This window comes from Hydra vulgaris, chromosome 09 (assembly GCF_038396675.1).
Source record: "Hydra vulgaris chromosome 09, alternate assembly HydraT2T_AEP".
Lineage (NCBI taxonomy): Eukaryota > Metazoa > Cnidaria > Hydrozoa > Anthoathecata > Hydridae > Hydra > Hydra vulgaris.
The window spans coordinates 13,136,989-13,159,183 of record NC_088928.1 but is presented as its reverse complement, the minus strand read 5'-3'; the positions used below and the strand labels follow the sequence as shown (position 1 = coordinate 13,159,183).

At 25.6% G+C, this 22,195-nt stretch overlaps 1 protein-coding gene across 1 annotated transcript in view; it reads right to left on the bottom strand.

Annotated features, from left to right (window-relative positions):
* The window catches only part of LOC100210272 (protein transport protein Sec23B), a 43,043-nt gene that overhangs the window by 3,843 nt on the left and 17,005 nt on the right, over positions 1-22,195 (bottom strand). The window contains exons 3-15 of the mRNA XM_065804768.1: positions 15,476-15,594; positions 15,160-15,217; positions 14,537-14,623; positions 14,224-14,460; positions 13,784-13,860; positions 13,476-13,620; positions 13,334-13,393; positions 13,029-13,127; positions 12,826-12,941; positions 7,503-7,626; positions 4,967-5,047; positions 2,326-2,415; positions 1,741-2,079 (exon numbers count right to left, since the gene is read on the bottom strand). Of these exons, the coding sequence (XP_065660840.1) occupies positions 1,741-2,079; positions 2,326-2,415; positions 4,967-5,047; positions 7,503-7,626; positions 12,826-12,941; positions 13,029-13,127; positions 13,334-13,393; positions 13,476-13,620; positions 13,784-13,860; positions 14,224-14,460; positions 14,537-14,623; positions 15,160-15,217; positions 15,476-15,594 (1,632 nt within the window). The remainder of the gene's footprint in view (positions 1-1,740; positions 2,080-2,325; positions 2,416-4,966; positions 5,048-7,502; positions 7,627-12,825; positions 12,942-13,028; positions 13,128-13,333; positions 13,394-13,475; positions 13,621-13,783; positions 13,861-14,223; positions 14,461-14,536; positions 14,624-15,159; positions 15,218-15,475; positions 15,595-22,195) is intronic.

Sequence of the window (22,195 nt, the reverse complement as noted above, 5' to 3'; positions counted from 1 at the left end):
ATGTATATATATATACACACACACATATATATATATTTATATATAAACTAATGTATATGCTAATATATATGTATATATTTATATATACGTATATATATATATATATTTATAGATATATATACGTATATATATATATATATATATATATATATATATATATATATATATATATATATATATATATATATATATATATATATATATATATATATATATATATATATATATATATATATATATATATATATATATATATATATATATAGGGTTGCCAACATTAAGACATTGCTGGCCCAGAGAAAAAAAATTGTGCTAGTATCATCAGTTCTGAAAGCAAAATAGCACACTATGTGCAACTTTATGGTTAAACACACAGTCATATAGCAATATAATAGTCATATAGCGAGTTGTCATATAACCAAAGAGTTGTATTGGAGTTGCACACTTTCCACTATTTTGCTTTAAGAACTGACAATAACACAAAAAATTGATGTGAAAAATTAACTTTATTAAATCAAAATTTTGTACGCTTGAACAATCGTAACATAAAAAAAAATCGCGTAGATTTAAAGAAAAATTAACATAAAATAAAATAATTTTGGCTTAAATAAATAATAAGTAGATATCTAACTAAATTATGAAGAACGATGAACATCTTTTGTATTATTTTCTAAAATTGTACTTTTTATCACTTTGCACCAAAGATTTCTGCTCTAGAACTTTTAAATGTAAGAAAAATTCTTCCCAGGTCATATCGAAACTAATTCTAATGGCAAGTTCGGCTTTTACAAGATTCAATCACATTCTGTTCCTATCACCTCTCCAAACAGATTCCATGATAGAAAAAATGTGTTCCACAAATGCATTACTAATTGGAATGGACATTGTCTTAGAGACTATTTTTTTTATTTCGCTTAGATTATTGACTGCATTAAAAATGGCAACCCAGATTTTTTTGGTACTTGACCAGTTAGAATCGTTCCGTAATTCAGTAACATAATAATCATAAGAATATGCCAAATTGTATTCTAACGGAAAATAGTTTTAAAATTTGAAAAAACCCGGAGAATTTTATTGAAAATCTGGAGCCTGGAGAAACGTTGCCAAACCTGAACTCTCCTGGTCAAAATACCTACGTATATATACATATATATATATATATATATATATATATATATATATATATATATATATATATATATATATATATATATATATATATATATATATATATACAAGGCTCAACTTAACTTTTTATAAAGTCCCGGGACAAAATGTCCAATCAAAACATGTTTGGGTTTGAGTTACACAATGGAAATCAATATATATATAAATTAATAAAAAAAGCAATGAAATAGATACAGCTTATTACTAAATTATTTACCCTAACAATTATGTAATGAAATGCAGTAAAAAAAAGTAGATATAACCAAAAAATGTGTAAAAAGTGTAAACAACAATCAAGGTATGTAAGTATTCAAATGTCTGAAACTTGACACTCAAATTTTTGCACAAAAATTGTTGAACCTGAACCCGTAGAGTTTAAGAATAAATTAACATACTTAACCTTAACTAATATTGACCTAAAGTGGCCTATAATTAAACATATTGAATCTATCAAAATACTTAGATACTTCAATATATTTCTCTTTCTTTAACTCCATAATATGGAATTAGAGGAAGAAGAGTTAAAAACTTAGCTTTCAGAATATGTAAAAAAAACTCCATATAGAAAAATACCTGAGGATATAAAGAAAAGTTGTCAGCTAAGCGAAAAGAGATGGCATCATCTTTGTTATACTCTCCATACTTTTGAACAAGCCGAATTAGCATACGATCTAACCACCTTAAGACATCTTGTACATTATCATCACTGTCACAGCGATGCACAGCTACACGTGCCATAAGGACCGCAGATGCTTCTTGATCAAAACTTGCAGGAACATGATGCATGTTTGCTGAATCTACCCAATTGCGTGCACATGTAGTTACACGTACACGGCGCTGGCCAGAAGAATGTTGATATTGTGTGATAAATTGTATACAGCCACGGCCACCTTGTGGTATTGGTGCAGTATGCTAAAATTAATCAAAATAAAACCATTAACCAATTTCTATAAACATTTCTTATATAACTCTAATTATATTACACAAATATATAGTCTAGAAACATACAAAAGTTATTTAAAATATTACAGAATTCAACTTAAAATGTTAGTTAGAAAAGGTGAGCATATTAGCTCATCTCATCAAATTCATTGCTTTATCAGACTAGCATCTAAACAACAAAATAACAGCTATTAGTCCATAAAGTAAAAGATTTACCGAGTTAGTAATTTCAAAGAAAAAAGCATATGTTGTATTAGAATCCATTCCACTGACTTTCCAAGCAGAAGTTGATCCAATACCAATTTCCTAAAAATATAGATATAAAAAGCAACAAGATAAAAACACTTATTTTTTCCTCTAACTTTAAGTTCATTCTTAGGCAAAATCACTAAGAAGCATTCTTATGATTCTTTCAACCAAATCTCTGTTGTTTTATCACTAAATTTTTTTTACAAACATTAATAACTTTTTTTTGTATAATACACTGGGTGATTTTATAAAATACTGTGGTGGTAATACTTGTTAAAAAAAATTTATTTATTTACTAAGCTGAAAATAAACTTAAATAATCTTTATCTATATATATATATTTTGTCGGAACTTTATCGGAAAATCATTGTTTTTTTTTTGCAAAAAAAAAAAAAAACTATATTTGCCGTAAAAAACGTAAAAAAAGGGTCCCCATGGGCAATTTTATTTTTAACTTACGTTACACACGCAACAACTTTATCAAATATTTGCCTATTTAAATGGTAAAATAAACTTTTAGCTATTTTGTATAAAAGTTGTTAGTCTAAAGAATAAGCTAAAAAGTCTTGAGTAGGCCGAAAATGGGTGAACTTATTACTAAAAATGCCACTTACATTACACAGAAAATAAGGTAAAAAAAATGCTTCAACTTTTAGGTCAGATTTCTGCGAATCAGTAAAGTGGTTTGTATTAGAAACTTTCACAAGATAAAAATTTATCAGAGGTGACCAGCTAAGGAAAATAAACTGGTCGTTTTGATACTATTTATTTAACTTATATTACAGAGCGATTATTATAGTGGAATTTTTATATCTATTATAAAAGAGTTTAAGTTACGTAACAAAAGAATTGCAAAAATGTTGAACTTATTTATTAAAAATAATTAACAAAGGAAATTTTAAAAACTGACGGCACTCTTCCAGAGTGATTTTTCATAAAATTTATGAAAGTTATCAAATCGAAAACAGTTTTTCCGCAAGACCAAGAGCAACTTTAAAAAATTACTTTAGTAAGACAACTTTACTTGTACTAATTAAGAAAATCATTGCTTTGTTGAAGTTTTTACTTCATGTTTATACGTATTGCCTTATTTTCATTAAGTTGAATTTTTAAAAAGTATTTACATTTAAATCTTTTAAAACATTTTTGACATAAAATATCACAGTTTAGGGTTCAGGTATATGTGATCGTTTGTAACAGGAAGGAAGGGGTTAAGAATTAAGAAATTTAGGGTGACGTACTTTATGGATGACCCCCTTTAATCGCATTTATAAAAGATTTGTTTTACTAAAACAAAAATAAAAAAGGTTTTAACTGATTTTTTTTAATTTTTTTATAATATAGAAGAATAGCAAATTATTCTTCTATTTTTTTTTTTAATGTCTGAATAAAAATATTTATATAATTCTTGTTTTTATTTATTTATTTATATTTATATGTCAAATCAAAAAAAGAATACATAAACAAATAAAAAAACAATAACATAAATAATTTTAATTAAACATTAAAAAAAGATTTTTTTCTAAATTCTCCTAATATAAAGAGTTTCACTTAGAACCTTGTCAAACCAGCGCGACAAAATAAGAATGAGGTAATGACGTAACTCACTTTGTAACAAAAACTTAAGGAAAAAGTGCCAGATCTTTAATAAATGCGTGTAGTTTTAACTTACATTACACAAATTTGAAATAAAAATGTGCTTTAACTAAGCATCATTATTCAAATGTTGATAATATTAATATTTATGCGAGATAATATTAAATGTTATGTTTTTGCATTTAAAGCAAAAACATAACATTTAATATTATCTCGCATATATTATTAAAAAACTCAAGTTTTTTAACTAAATTTTAGAAAAAACAAAACGTTATCATGTTTTTGTAAACTTACGATATATGAAAATTGCAAAAGCTCTTTTGTTATATTCCGCAAATATTTGTATTTTATAAAGTATAAAACCTGACCAACAACAATTTGAACATGTTAGCATGATTTTCATGCTAAACTAATTCCAAATATGCAAATAAATTCATTCAAAATAACATTTTCTAAAGATACTTTTTGATCATGCGACAATGAGAAAAACCGTAACTTTTGGAAGCATAAAAATCAATTAAATAAATTAATTTTATTACTAAAGGTATATTTTAAATAAACTTTTATGTGTCTACATCAGTATTCATTTGCTAAAAGTTAACAAAAAGAGAATAAAATTTGACAAATTTTTCATTTTCCGTTGTGGAATTGCCCATATATATATCAACCTTCGGAATTAGGAAAAATGAGGTTGGCAATAAATTGCTGACCTCAAACTGTTAGAGGTCAGCATAAGGTCGCAAAAAAATTTGATATTAAAAGGTTACCATAAAACATAGAAACGAGGTCAGAATTAGGATTGGCATTCAGCAATGCCAACCTCAAACACTTTGAGGTCAGCATTGCAGAATGCCAATCCTAATTCTGAGGGTTGATATATATATATATATATATATACACACACACATATATATATTTATGTGTGCGCGCGTGTGTGTTATATAAGGACATACAGTGTATATAGGTACATTGGATATAAATGTTAAGACTATACAAAACTTAAATAACATACCGTCTCAGAAATGTTTGGACCTTTCTTTTCAAGTGAAGTACATGGTCCAATGCATCCAGAAATCTTCAACTCCTTAGATGTCTACAATAAATATTCAAAAGTTAAAATACTTTTAAAAAAGAACTGAAACAACTATTTTAATTAAAGACTTTTTTTTTTTGATTGATGTGAAATGGTATCTAAGCATTTGTATTATTCAAAAAAATTATTCTAAAAAACTGCTTTTATCAAAACATTTTCAGATGTTTTAATTTTGTAACTGCAACAAGTTTTTTTAGTTTAATTATATCTTAACCACTTAACGAATTTGCTCGACATATGTCGAGCAAACTTTTTTAGCCAAAAAGAATTTGCTCGAGATATGTCGAGCATTACCAAAAATTGGTATACTTTGAGAGCTAGCTCGCTATATGTCGAGCAAAGCTTCTGATTGGTTATTATGATATCTGATGCGCTTCCTGTACGATAAACTCTTCTTTTTATGACTGCCACGCGCCAGTGTTTACACATGGGCGGTTGGAAGTGCATTGCATTGTTTCGTGACTTTTTTTGAAGTGATTGATAATTTTGCATGAATTATCTGTTGCGTAACCTGCATTGTTGAATTATTTGTGCCCATTTTTTGTGTTACTTATAAATATGATGGATTCCGACAGTGACGAAGGAAGTTTATTGGGCGATACCGACTCAGTTCATGTTAGTTCGTCTGACGATGAGAGGAGTGATTCCAGTGACAGTGAAGGTTTCTCAGACGATGATTCTGAAGAAGATGAGCCTACGCTTGCAGACGTGCGTGCATGGCAAATTGAACCTCAACCAACGATACCTCATCCTAGGTTTCCATTTGTTTTCGGCAACCAAAATATTCCTGCTGATGGAAATGCATTAGACTTTTTGAATTTATATTTTGACGATGAACTAATCAATATTATTGTCACTGAAACAAATCGGCATGCATTGCAGAAAGGCGATAGAGATTTTCCTAATACCAATGCAAGGGAGATTCGTGTATTTCTCGCACTCGTAATGTTGCAAGGCAACATTACGAGTGCGATAATACACGATAGTAATAAATGATACGATAATACGATAGTAATAAATATACGATAATACGATAGTAATAAAATCATAAATTTATAAATTTATTGAAATCAACTTTATATTTTATTGTTTAGAAATAGAGGAAATTAAGTTTGCAACTAGGTTCACTTCAATTTTTCAAGAATTTTGCAAGAATTTTATGCAATATTGCAATGCTCGACATATGTCGAGCAAGTTTTCAAAGGTCAATTAGGAAGGTCATAAATTATTAAAATATATTAAAATTTATTAATTATTATTATTTTCCTTTTTTGCATGGTTAAAACAGTAAAATCAATTAAAAAAAAAAATAGATTTGTTTTTGACACACTTTTGAAAATTAATAGGTTCGTTAAGTGGTTAAAACACTCAAACTTAAATGATATAATTTAGATTTAAAAAAAAAATACTAGCATTTTTTTTTTGAATAACAACGCAGTCATTAGTTATTTGAAACTGAAACTACTGTACATAATAGTTACAATGCAATATACCATTTACTTTATCGTTTACTTAAAGTGTTAAACTTATTTTTTAATTTATTAAACTTATATTTTAATATTTTTTATATTATTTAATATTATTATATAATAATTATTTACATTATAATATTATTTAACAATAATTATTTATTAAAGTAAAAATTTATTAAGGTAGATACGATAATTCACCTAAATTAGAATAACTAATTTATTATTCTAAAAAAAATGAAAAAAAAAAGAAAAGAAAAAAGAATGGTAGCAGTAGGAGAGTTTGCTGCGTTAATAAATTTTGAATTCCTTAATTTTAATGGAGTGGTGTTGTATAAAATAAATACCACCAAAATCAAGTCTTATTTAGAGACCCTATATAGAGAACAAGATAATTATTTTGGAGCTTTCTGAGTGGTAGAAACCAATGGTGGCAATTTTAAAAACATAATCGTACAGTTAGCTAGCACAGCCAAACGTGAATGAATAAAAATATATCTAATGCTCTGAGCACTTTGATTGCCAACCTGATTGATTCTAAATAGTTTAGATTCAATCTTTAAAAAGAGTTAGACTTCTGGCTTGTTCCATAAGTCTAAAATAAGCTCCAGATACCATCATTTGTACAGGGCTGCAAAACAATTTATTTTAATTCTTTTTGTACAAAAAAAAATGACATTATGTCAGCCGAGAACCAGGAGGCTGTATGTCCATTTTTTGTTATTCTGAGAAAATCAAGTTTTAAAATTTAATTTGTAAAGACTTTCTGCAAGAATGTTCGACTATTTTTTAAAATATTTTTTAAAAGTTGTATCATTCTTGAGATTAGATTTGACACATACTCCATTGATTGTTGAACATTTATTGATAATAAACAGAAAAAACACAAAATGTGGACATAAGGGCTCTTGGTTCTCGGGTGACGATTACTTAACAGCAAAGAAGGTTTCAAAAACCATTAAAGACAATTTGAAAATAACTTTTACCTTAACTTCAATGTTTACACCAAATGCCATTTTAAATTCATTCTTTGCGTCTTTAGAAAACACTCTTTGAAAAGACTGCTTAAAAAGTGCAGTATCAAATGAATCTCCCATAAACATATAGCCTCTGTGTCAAAAGAAGATTTAACAAATACAATTAATATGATAAAATATAATTAAAATGATAGGCAAAATACGCTAAAAAACCTATCTGTTTATTTAAATTGCAATCTTAGAAAATACAAGTAAAGATTAACAATGACGAAAAATATTACTAAAAAAATAAATATAACAAAAGCAAAAAAAATACTTTTTTTCCATAATTTTTTTTGCTATAATACTTTATTGAAGAGTTTCATATGTAATAAAATAGTTTAATTATATTTTATACTATTCTTAACACATTGTTATGTCTTTATACTAATAACAAAAAGTCACCAAGTTGTAGTTAAAAAAAAGTACTTGTATTAAATTTTAGCAAAATCTTGGTTCAATTTCTAAACATGGCAAAAATATGTAAACTTATCAACTCAAACTGAAAAGTAATTCATACAAGGAAACACGCATTAAAAGTACCAGTATAAAAAGGATGCAACTTAATTTTCAAAAGTTAATCAGAAAAAGAGATAAACTGATTGATTTAGGATTTTTTAAATTCTTAAGTAACAAGTTCAAATGTTGTGTTTAATGCCTGGATTCTATGCAGTAAGTCTGGATGTCTGGATCTATGCAGTAAGGACCAGCAAAGCCAACTTTTCAAGACCGGGATTCAACTGAAAGATAAACTTAGATCATATGCGAAGCTGAATTTAACGAAATGCGAATTTTGGCCATATGTGTACCCCAAATTTAACTGAAAGACAAACTTCAACTTTTAAACTGAATTTAACTGAAAGACGAGTTTGGATATTAAAAACACATTGAATTAAAAAAGATTTATAAAAACTTTTATAAATTTCATAAAAAAATTATATATACTTTTTGTTTTGTTTTAGGTGCCCCAAGAAGACTGAACAGTCTTGACACAGAGCACCCCGGAAGAGCATTTAATTAGGAAGTTAACACCTCCTTCCTTGTCGATGTCGCGAAATATGTCCAGAGCATGCTGTGATATAATTAATAATAATTTAAATAATCATTTTTTATAAACTAAAATCATATAACAAAGATTTTTTCCATTTTGTGTAGAATACTTTTTAAAGTTGTTTAAATATATATATATATATATATATATATATATATATATATATATATATATATATATATATATATATATATATATATATATATATATATATATATATAGAACTCTTATATGTTGTCAGAAAGATTTTTCCGTATTTTGTTGACAAAAAGTAAAAATTAAAATGCAAGACCAGAATTTTTTTTTTATTAATTGATAGACTGCCTGCCCCAACCAAACCCTCAGTCAATGTAGCAGCACTCCCTTGCGAGTCAGGCTAAAAGATAGTAGATGTAGCAGCACTCCGTTGCGAGTCAGGCTATTTGTCAGTCGATATAGCAGCACTCCGTTGCGAGTCAGGCTATTTGTCAGTCGATGTAGCAGCATTTTGTTGCAAGTCAGGCTATAAGATAGTCGATGTGGCAACACTCTGCGCATGATTTACAGTTAAAAAATAATAATAAAAACATTTTATTAAAAAAAATAAAAATAAAAACATTGTTTATAATGTTAAAAATATTCAGAATGTTTTTAAAAACATTCAGAATGTTTTTATAAACATTCTGGTCAATTAAATTTGCATTTTTGCGGTTTTTTTAAAAAACGATTAATTTGTACTTAAATTAATGGTTTTAACTTTCTTAAAAGTGACGTAAGTGTTGACGTAAGAATCATTTTTTTCCTTCCATACTTCCACAATGCAACAATCTATATATATATATATATATATATATATATATATATATATATATATATATATATATATATATATATATATATATATATATATATATATAACCCAACTAAAACAAAACTCAACAAACTAAAATGCTTAGTTTATTTAAATCGTGTTTTAATAACGTTCTGAATAACTTTTTATCTTTATTAATGTTATATAATATTATCGGAAACCCTTAAAATAAAAAGAATAATTTATTTTTAATGATTTTTGTAAATGTAAACTAGTAAATAATTGCACATTAAAAAACCATTTCATTCTTTGTTTTAACATTCTGTTTTTCTTTTAATTTGTTTCAAAAGATTTACATTTATCATAAAAAATACATAATTATATAAATAAATAAAAAAACAGTTTATTAATACCTAATATAAAAATTCATTAGAAGTGTTTTGTTACTTCATTAAAAAGCGTTTCAATAATTTAAAAGCATTTAAGATCAAACTTAATTGTAACAGCTTTCAAAAAAAAAAAAAAATTTTTTTTTATTTTCAAAGAAATTTTTTTTATATTTATAAATGTATTAACTTGAATTTTATTTTAAAATTTGTTAAAGAGACTTTCATTGTCTTAGAAAGTCATTGTTTATAAAAAAAAATCATTTTTTTATTTTTTAATAATGTCAAAGTATGCATTTTTTAATAATTATAAAAAATACTTAAACAGTATAATATAAATTTAAAAAATCATATACAATTGCTAATGATATTCTAAAAAAAACTCATTATCAGTAAATTGTTACTTATTTAAAAGCATTTTGCTAATATAAAAACGTTTATTAAGAAGTTTTTAATGTAATTTATTTCACCTAAGGTGTAATTCTGAATATATTTCATTCAGCTCGCTTTTTGAAATGTTTTTTGAAATAGCCGCGGTCTAATTGTCAAAGCAAAATGTGATTTGCCTGGTCATATAATATTGTGCGATCGCAAGTCTTTCCGTGAAACACTGAACTTGTGTTAAAAAAAAAATCTAAAAATGCAGTAATAATTTAAGATTCTTACTCTTAATGTTTTTTTGAACGAACACGAACAAAAGAACATTAAAAATGTTATTGAAAAATTTTGAATGTCACTTTTATAAATGAAAAAAATTGTGAGGAATATTATATTATTTATTCACTTGTTTTTTATTTTTATAATTTTTTGAATATGATAAATAAGCGATGGATAGACTTTGTGCTTAAAGAAGACTTGGTTATTGACTCTGTACGACAAATATATTTCTAATGCTTTTTTTTTTTTTAATTACTGAATTTATGTTCCCAAGGCTAAGGGGAGCCACTTTAGTCAAGAAAACTACTATATTTTTTTCTTTTTATAGTGATTACAACCCTCTCTCAACTCTTTAACTCCGAAACACAAACCTTGACAAAAAAGATGCTACGAGGAGAAACAGTTGATATACATGAAATATGCAACATATTTTATAATTATTTTTTTTTTTTTTATTGAAAGAAATTATTAAGTTTTGAATTTAACTGTTAAATGAAATGAAAAGTTAAATGAAATTTTGCAATTGTGACCAATTTTAGTCAAAAGCTGAATTTCTATTTCAAATTTTGCACCAAAGACAACTCGGCTTTTTGGTACACTCCTTAATTTAAATTTTAACAAATATTTGCCGGTCCTTACTAAGCTGTTTTTTGTGCCAACTGATTGAAGTTCTTTAATCCAAATAAACTAAAAATCAGCCAATCAGTGGACTTTTTCACTGGTGTCTAGTACAATAATTTAAATGAACTGTTATCTAAGGTCAACTAAAAAATTTGCAATGTTAAAAAATTATTCAAACTGTAAAATAACTGAAATTCATTACCAAATAAAAGAAAAGTTATTTGATGTCTTGAAATATATATTGTATGTTTGAATTAATAACATAATTCAAAATATTTTTAAAAAAATCCACGAGACTTGATATATAGGTAAATAAATATTCTTAAACTAATTATTAACATTATTAAGAAGTATTTTAAAGAAAATAATAATATTTTGTCAATTTTCAATCAAAAAAATAATAAAATTGTAATATAATTTTTATTTTACAATAAAGAGTTATCTAATGGTTTAAACAACTATAAATTAAATGTTTAAATTAATAACTAAATTACATGAGTTATAACAACCTTACTACATTTTTTCTGTTTATATACTACAAGTTTTTTGTTATATACTTCCAAAACTTGCTTTAGGGACCTTTTTGGCATTTTTTACAATAAAAAAAACTGTATAAAACAATTATTAACAAAGACAAAAAAGTAAAATTAAAAAAAAAGTAAAAATCAGCTATAAAATTAAAAAACAAAAACATAAAATGATATGAAATACATGAAAATCTTTGTTTTTAGTTTACTTATGCTAGTTTACATAAGTAAACTTCAAAAACCCTATTTTATTGTATTTTAAATTAGCATCATGCTCAAAGAATCATTTTACCTAGAGAGCTTTTATATCCAAAAGCTATTATATTATAAACAAAATTATTTAATCTAAACCAATCCTTTGTTGACTTCAAAAGAAACACTTTGTTTTTAAAACAAAAAAAACTTTAAAACATAAATATAGTCAACAAGGATAATTTTTCCAAATAAATATTATTATCCTTGGTGCCTAAATTTAAGTACTTAATTGATCATTTTAATAAATTACTTAATGTATTAAAATGATCAATTAAGTACTTAAATTTTTTTATATATATAAAGAAATGCTTTCAAGGAATATGATATTTTTAATTAAAATTTCAAATTTTAGATATAATTGTACACATTTATGTATTTGCAATTTGAAAATTACATATCCCATGTTTTTAGATAATTGAATGAAAGAAATTACATCTAGGAACTCCTTCGGGATTTAATAATCAAGTTAATATTTAAAAGTGAATTTGGCTACCAAAATAATAAAAATGTGTAAAACTCTATGTGGTACCTGCTTAATAATGAATCCTGATCTAATCAGGAAGAAGAAATCTATTACAGTTTTAAGCAGGTACCATATAGAGTTGTTTTTTTTTAACAGAATTCCCTTTAAAAATTTTTGTTTCAAAAATTCATTAACAAGCATTTGATTATAACAACCTTTTAATACTAATAATTATTGCATACATAGCATAACAAATATATGCAATATTATATTGCATACATTGCATAACAAATATATGCAATATTATATTGCACACATTGTATAACAAATATATGCAATATTATATTGCATACATTGCATAACAAATGTATGCATACATGAATTTATTAGGTGAATAATAGACATAATTGGTTAAATGAAGTAAATTGATATTATTAGATGATGAACTCAAATTAAAATTTTTTTTGTTTTTTGTTCTCTTAAAAAAATTTTAAAACTTACTAAACATAAATAATTTTAATTCAAAGTTATCAAATAATTTACCCTGTATTATTGGGAATTGATTTCATTTCAAGAAGACCAAGTTGGTCAAGAGAACAGGAATATATGTCAATAGTGTGTCCATTATCAGATGCTCTGCTGGATATGCTTTCATAAAACTGCAATGTAAAAAAATTTTTAAGACTAACTTATTCTAATATCTTAAATTGATATAAAATAATAACAGAAAAAAAAATGTTCTTTACCCTAATAGCTTTTTTCATGTGAGGTGTGTTGTCTGTTGTTATATCATGATGAGATCGTATTACATTTTTAAGCTCATAATCAATAACCATTCCAGGACCCTAAAAATACATTAAACACTATAGAAACACACATATATATAATATAAATATTATACATATTTTTTTAGGTCGGCATTGCCGAACCAAATTCTGAGGGCTGAGTAAATACTAAAGTATTATTTGATGTATAACAAATAGTTATACATAAAAAAAAATAAAGCAAAAAATTTGGTAGTAATACTTTAAATATTAACAGGTTTACATACCTGAGTGCAAGGTCCACCAACAAATAGCATAATTCGACCACCAGTGTTAGGGTACGAACACTTGAATAATAAAAAAAAACTTAAAATCTTTTAAATATTTTATCTGAAATAAATATTAAAGTACTAAATATTAAAACATTACCTCTAATAAACTGACAGCAATTGCTAAAGCAGTACCAGTAGAGCGCAGTGGCCTTTTATCTGCAGCAACAGGCCATGGATCACGTTGAATTTCACCAATTAAATCTGTAACGCTCATTTCACACCTGTGAATGGGCTGAAGAAACCTGAAATAAAGTATTTTTTTAGATTAAAAGCTATTTTTACTTGCAACATATTTAAATAAACATTTATTTTTATAATTTGGACAGTTTTAAAGTTAATAATCTATAGAAAAATGTTTATGAATTTCGAAAATTAAAAACATTATAATATAAATAAAATTTAAACCTGTTATGTATTTCATCTACTGGGGCAGGCAGCTTTGGCTGTTGTTGCTGGCCCTTTTGACCAATCCCTAACATATCCTAATAATGGCATAAGTGAAAAAACTTTTAAAATTTTTCATAAAAAAAAGTCTTCATTCAACTATATTAATTAAACATAAGAATTAAAAATAAGAAACAATATAAAATCAAAAAATCATATTACAAATATATTATACAATCATAAATAAAATGCTATATTAATTAATTGCTATATTAAAAAAAACTATATTAATTAAACATTTTTAGTTTTGTATATGACTTGAATAAATTAATTAAAAATAAGAAACAATATAAAATCAAAAAATCATATTACAAATATATTATACAATCATAAATAAAATGCAAAGAAAAAAGAACATGTTTCAAAATAAATAGTATTTAAGTTCAATATTTCAACAAGACCTGCAGTTGTTTAGTTGTGATGTCTTTATTGCCTCTGAAAACATAACTTTTTGAAATTCCATCACAACCAAGTTCATGAACATTAACCATACGACCAAATGTAATAAGACCAACTAGTGCTGTTGGCGGCAATAAACTAAGTGACATCTGCAGAGAATCTTTAATTGCATTTAAATCTTCCTCATCAAGACAAGTATCAACAACAAATAGAAAGATAAGTGGATTATTAAGCTGCCTCTAAAATCATATAAACTAAATAAGTTTAAGATACAAAATTAAAACTGGCAAAAAAAACAAAAACAAAACAACATACTGGCAAAGTGTATTCAATAGTGGAAAATTGAGGAATGATTTCAGCAGGTTGATGTTCTTCACTTATTCCAGCATAATGTGGAGGAAACTAAACATTAATATTTTTTAATACCAAACATAAAATTACAAAAACAGTAAAATTTTTTTACTGTTTTTGTAATTTTTCCAGTAAAAAGTTTCCAGTAAAAATCAACAAATAGCAGTCATCCATTTTATAAATAATATCAATTTTTTCTGCAACTATTATTGGTTTGTTATAAATATTGTTTTAAAAAACTATTCATATACAAAAATTATTAAATAGTATATTTAATAATTTTTATATACACTTTATCATTATATATATATATATATATATATATATATATATATATATATATATATATATATATATATATATATAATATGTGACATATTTATACAAGAAATGTTGTATTGTTGAGAATCTAATTAATTACTGTTTAGAGAAAATTTATATTTACTTTTCTCACGCCTAGTTATTGTAAACATGCTATTATTAAATTTAGGAGATATAAAATAACAATTTTCAGTATGTGCAGCCAAAATAAATGTAATAAATTAAAATATTTGAAAAAAATAATTTATTAAGCATTAATTAATTACCGCATTTCTTTGAAAACAAAAATTACATATCCATGATTTACCACGAAAATCTACTTGGCTAAAATTAAAAAAATAACATATAAGTAAACAAATGTGGTAAATAATCAAGAACATTCTTTTCTAATTGGTCAAACATTGGCCAAACACACTAAATTAATCAAAATTATAAAATAACTGCTTATAGTAACTACTGCTAGTTTCATCTAGTTAACAATTAAACATGAGAAACTGAACAAATGTGATATTCTTAATGTATACTTATATATAATGTATAATTCATCCTTAAACTTTTAAAAAAAAAAAATTATTAGCTCACCATAGCGGGTTAAGAATAGCACGACAGCTACCTTTAGAACATATAACAGGCTCATAACAAATAGGTGGTAAGTCCGGCCTTTCTTTAAGAGGAGTATATAAACAGCTTACAGGAACAACCTACGTGAAACAAAAATAAATCATACTTATAATGTAAAGATATAATTTTGAAAATTTTAATAACTTAGAATATTGTAATAAAAATAATTTTAATTTTTAATTTTTTAACATATCATTATCAATTCATATTTTTTATTTATAAAAAAGAATAAAAAATAAGTAACAAACACATCCAATAAACTTTGAATGATAGAACCAACTTTATAATAGCAAGCATGTCAAAACATATTCTTTAAAAATGATAGGAACAAAGCACGATAAAAACTTTTTAAAAAGGAATTTTTTTATCATCTATGGGATTCCACATCGAATCACCTAGTCCATTAAACCATGTGCCTTCCTCATTTCTTAAAACATGATTTCTATTTATAAACAAACATAGCTTGCAAAATTTCAACTAAAAATGTTGAGCAGTTAAGGAGATATACTAATTTTAAAATGGAACTGGTTTCTTAACATTTTTGTGACATTAAAAAAATGCTATTTTTTTTTAAAAATCAAAATAAAGAATAACAATGGCAAAAATAAAAATACAAACATAATATATTTCTGATGCAGAACTTGATAAATGTACTAAAAATGTTGAAATATGGAGGGAACAAGCTTAAAAATTTTTAAAACAACTTTCTTATATAAAACAACTTTGGGGCCCATTACCTCAAAAGACCATGTCTAAGTTTTTTTTTTGCTTTTAATATTTTTAGTTGCTTATAGTTATATATGCCACCAAAAATCTAATGGGAAAAACAACAGTAATATATAGAACTAAAATTTCAAAAATACTTTTTTGAAAAATTACTAAAAAATATTTGCAAATACAATAAAAATAAATTAACTGTAATTTAAAAAGTTACTTAAAAATATACAAATTTTTTAAGGTTTGAAGACATAAACTTTTTTTTTTTACTATACAGTTAATTCCAGGTACGATGTTAATTTACCACTTATCATCATAGATTTATAGACGGCTACATAACCTCATAAAGTGACAGCATCAGGTTATAGTATCTATTAATATATCTTGTTGTTTATTTAAAGATTAAGGATTATTGTGTAGTTAAGGTTTGAACTACACCTCTTTGTCTCAACGTTATTCCCAAGATATATAAACTAATCAAAGTTACAAGTACCAGGTAGAGTTGTTATACCATTGTACCTTTCCTTGTTGTTCTCCGCATTGCAATTGTAATTCCAAGCCTTTTATGTAAGCAGGGCTCAATTTAATTTTTTATAAAGTCCTAGACAAAATGTCAGATCAAAACTTGTTTGGGTCAGACAGTGTCCGATCAAATTTTTAAAATATAATTTTTACAGTTTTAGGAAGCAGAGTTATGCAATCGAAATCTTTGTCATGTTATTCAGTTTATTTAATGTTAGTCTAGTGAAGTTGTAGTTTCTGTCCATATTATTTAGAATATTTCATCGCAGATTTTTGTTTTAAAACAGTTTCAATTTAATATTATATCTTTTTTAGAGAGACTTAAATTACCACACTGTATCTGACAGCGCTTTTTTTTTTTTCTTTACAATTTGGCAACAACTGTTTTGATGTTTTAACAATTTAAATGCAATAAAAAAAATCGTTATGTTATGAATAACTTTTAATCACTGATCTTTTTTAAAGTTTTTATTTTACGTGAAGGCTTTAAATAAATAAAATCAAAAATTAATTATGATTGTTTAAAATAAATGCATTATGTGTAAATTAAATGTTATTATTTTTTTTAAAAATTGACTTACTAATTAAAGCATGTAATGAATAAAAATTACGATTTTAAAAAGAATAAGTTATTTTTTTAAACAAATTTTTTTGCAACTTTTAAAAAAAAAAATGTTTATACAACTTAAAAATATTATATATTTTTCTTTTCAATAATTTAATTTCACTTTTCAATAATTTAAATAAAATTTGTTCATTTATTAAACAATCAATAGAAATAATTTGTAAAAGTGTTTTGCGTAACTTTAATAAAACATTTTTAGATATAAGTTTTAAAGAAATTTTTTTCAAGTGCAATTGAAAACGTAACAAAAAGTAATTTTAACTTCGAGTTTTTTAAGTTTTATTTTAAAGCTAATTTATTTTCTTTTTCCTAAGGAACTGATTCGCTTATTCTTTAGTTTTTTCAAATTTTTTCCTAGTTTAAGTTTAGTTTAACTTTTTTTTTCAGCGCATTTCTGGAACGTTTAAATCATCAAAACATTTAAACAGTTGTGGTCAAGTTGTAAAAAAAAAAAATTTGCGTGGTCAGCAAAAGCGTTTGATCGCACGCCATTGCTGTCCAAGATTTATTTTGTAGATTTTAATTTCTTTCAGTCAAAATGTCCGATTACTTTGTAAATTGATTGGACATTCTGAGATTTTAGCCGGACAATGTCCGATGTCCGACAGTAAAATTGAGCCCTGTGTAAGTAAAGTTAACAATTTTGATTTTTTCAATACAAAATGCATAAATGGTTTCTGATGTGAGAACTTAGTTTCAGTATGATCATTCCAAAATATCTTGCAGTGTTAACCTTTTAATAGTATAACCAGGCTTCAACGGAAATGGCATGCGATTGAATGCTATTGCTGACTTTGCAAATAATTTTTTTTGTAGACATGTTGACCCCGACTGTTTAATTATTTTGATGAATTAAACACATCAGAAATGCATAGAAAAAAGAAATACTAATCTAAACTTAAACTAGATAAAAAATTTAAAAAACTAAAGAAAACAATTCCTTTTGAAAAAGAAAATATATAAGTCTTAAAATAAAACTGAAAAAACTCAAAGCGAAATTTACTTCTGTTAAAATTGTTTTTTTGTGTTAAGTTTGTTTTTTGTTACATTTATAATTGCGATTGAAAAAAATTACTTTAAAACTTATCTTTCGAAAGGTTTTACTAAAGTTACACAAAACGCTTCTACAAATTACTTTTAATGATTGTTTAATAAATGAACAAATTTTTTTTAAATTATTGAAAAAAGAAATTAAATTATTGAAAAGAAAAAAAAATATACTTTTAATTTGCATTAACATTTTTTTCAAAAAGTTGCACAAAAAAATTTGTTTAAAAAAGTTTTTTTTAAATAGCAACTTTTAGTCTTTTTAAAATAGTAATTTTTAATCATTTCACGATTAGATTAGTAAGTCACGTTTAAAAAAAAAGTTTTAAACAATTTTTTGTAAAAATAGAAACAAAAAAAATGCGACGGCGCTAAGCAAATTGCGGACGTTGGCGAAATTAGCTTTTCGAGGCCCTTTCATATATAAAAAAAAAATCAATAAAAATAAACCTTGATTTGGCTGAATTTCCGGCTTGAATTTTTATTGAGCACTATATTTTATTGAAAGTTATAAACACAAGTCAGAGCTGTTATTGTTAATTATTTTAAACATATTTATTTTACACTTAACTTTGATATAGGTATTCACACTTATTTGTTCTTAATATTCAAATATTAGGTTTCATTATAAGTTTAAAAATTTAGATTGAAAAATTTAGGAGGAGCATATAAGTTTTATTGTTAATTATGATTATGAATTAATAACAATAATTACACGAACAAACACAAATTGAAAAAAAAAATTATCAATTTTTAGCCTCGCTGAATCTTTTTAAAATTGTGTCGTAATTAACACCCGCTGCTACTTCAACTTCAATGGACAAAATGGATAAAGCAGATAGTTTTTCTTGGCTCATCATAAAGCAGAAGCTGTACTTAATGAAATTGTGAGCATGATTCTGATTGTTATGTAAAGATTTGGATATATTTCTTAAAAATTATTTTCTAAAATGTACTGTATAAGTTGCTTTGCACCATTTAAATTTTCTAGTTAAGTGGATTTTAAAATTTGCATTTCTTCATAAAGTTCGAAAGGATCTATGTTACTGTTTTCACCTTCCCGAAGTATTGTACCTAAATTATTACAATGCTTAAGCAGGTCCTCTCTTGGCAAAAATTTCAAATAATTGATATCGTAAATAAAACCAAAACGGTCAAAATATTCATTAGGCGCTTTGAATCGACATTCAGTGTTGACTATCATTGTGTTGAAAAAATTTAGTTTGTACTGTGTTTCAGCAGATTGTAGGTTTATCCATGTGTTCATAACTGAACATTTGTTTTTTTCGTGCTATTCTTTTTTCTTTAAATTGTGACTCAATTTCATAAGCGCTTTTTTCCACAAACAATCGAGCATCTGCAACACTTTCCTCAAATCCAGTATCAAGGAATTCTTAAATCTAAGTACAAAATGAATGTAAAGTATCAACAGCGGCTTTTAATTTTACTGGAATTGATTGCCATAGTTTACTTATACTATTTACATGTAATAAAATCTCATACCATATGTATATAGCAACAGTAAATTTGAAAGTTAACATTTCGTTCAAAACTGCTTTCCAGTTGCTTAGAATTTCCAAATCGTTTGTTTTATTTTTCAAGTCATCCACACATTCAATAACATTATCAAATTGCAACAGTATAGCTTTTACTGCTACTTTCCCACCGTGTCTCTGAAACAAGTTTTAGTGTTAGTTTCAATTTAGTTTTTGTAAGCTCCCAACGCTTGATTGACTTCGAAAAGAGTACATACATTTTATTAATAAAGCCAAAACTGTTTTAGCTGTTGTAGAAGAATTAGCTGCATCTATTAAAAGTAAATTCCAGCTATGACATCTGCACAGTGTGAAGAATGCTCTTGGAGTAATGTTAAGTATTCTTGTTTTGACACCTTTATTAATGCCTACCATATTAGTGCCATTATCATATACCTGTCCTTGACAATTTTATATATCCGGACCATTTCTCTCTAGTTCTTGTAATATAGAGTTTGCTAAATACTTTCCTCTAGTTTCCATAATGGCTATAAAACTAACAAAAAGTTACTCTATCGCTCCAGATTAGAAATTGCAATATCTTAATATTATTGACATTTGTTCAATACGACTTGCATCTCTTGTGCAATTGAGTAAAAAGGCATAGTAATTTGCTTGTTCAACTCTGTGTATAATTTCTCATCAACAACTGTTTCAGACATCAATTTAATTAATTAATTTTGAATGTTGTGGCTCAGATAATTTTGAGCAATTTGCTTTTCATTAGTTCCTTGCAAGTGCTCCTTTAGCATCAGATCATATTTGGATAACAACTTAAATAAGTCTATAAAGTTACCACTGCTTCTGCTACTGTACAGGTTAAGTGATTCAAGATGACCTCTAAATGCCAGATTGTGGAAGCTAAAAAGTTTATTATATCTATCAATCTTTCAAACAAAATTATACCAGTATTTTTGAGATTTTCTAATCAATCCCTCATTTTCCTCACCTACTGTTTTTCCGTTTTTGATTCTTTTATAAACATCCATTCATTTAATCATGCACTCCATGTGACCTTGATTTTTATGTCTATGCAATATCCGACTCAAATCTTTCCACTCACAGTATCCTTTTTTCACCATCTGAGTCAGTGTATGCAAAAAAAGTCTACAAGGAAAGCAATAAACTTTATCTTTTGACAAGGAGTAAACTAACCATCTGCGGTGTTGAGTTTCGCTGTTAATCAGTTTTCGCGTAAAATGAAATTTAGAAAAATGTATGTTATTTGCATCTTTGGGGTAACTTTCATCAGATTTCTCTATACTTTGGTGGGGACTGTTTTGAATTAAGTCATAATGCTGAAAGTCGGTTATTAGAAATGTTCATTTTTCCGCATCTAAGTTTATAAATGAATCACTAAAATAAATTGCTTGCTCTTGATTTACTGAGTCACAAATTTTATTACTTACCAAATCTTTATTGCGTTCAAACTCTTGGGTCACAGCTGATGCATTCGACTCTGAAACTAGTTCTGTTTCATAAACCAAAGAAACTTGACCAAGAGATTCATCAGAGGACTCTGGAGCAGTAACAGTTGAATGAGGTTTTTTAAGAATTTTCATCATACTGGAACTCATAGATTTGATTTCTCTGTTTCAGTCTTACTTTTTTTTTCGATACACCAGATTCCCATGTTCTTCCTATATCTCTGTCTCTTGTTGGTTTTCCAGACATGATTTTAAATTTATGTTTGGACTAATGATAAAAATTATAGTTAGATACTTGCATGAATTTTAATTTTTGATTTTAATTTTTTTTTTTAATGGTATTAACTTTAGGTCAAGATAGTCATAAAAGAAGCAGAACATTTTAAATTAACTTTTTAAATTTATGTGTAATTGATTAAATAAAGAGTTAAAGTTTATTTATAACAGTTTGTAATATTCACTTACTTCAATATTGCTTTTATAACAGATTATAGTGATAAGCAATAACTGCACTAAATGTTTAAATAATTGCACTATATTCAATATTTAAATTATAATTTAATAAACTAAGTTAGTTAGGTTATAATAAAAAAAACTTAAATTTGAACTCGAATTCATTTTCATTTCTCAGATTTTATAATTGTTTCACTAATAATTTGGCGCGTGTCACATGCTGTAATCAAATAAAAATGGAATAGAATGAGACAATCAAATTTTTTATAGATCTTGAATCGAATATTAACATTCCTTGTTAATTATATAGTTAACGATACATTACGTGTCAGAGCTGGTAAACAATAATAAACAA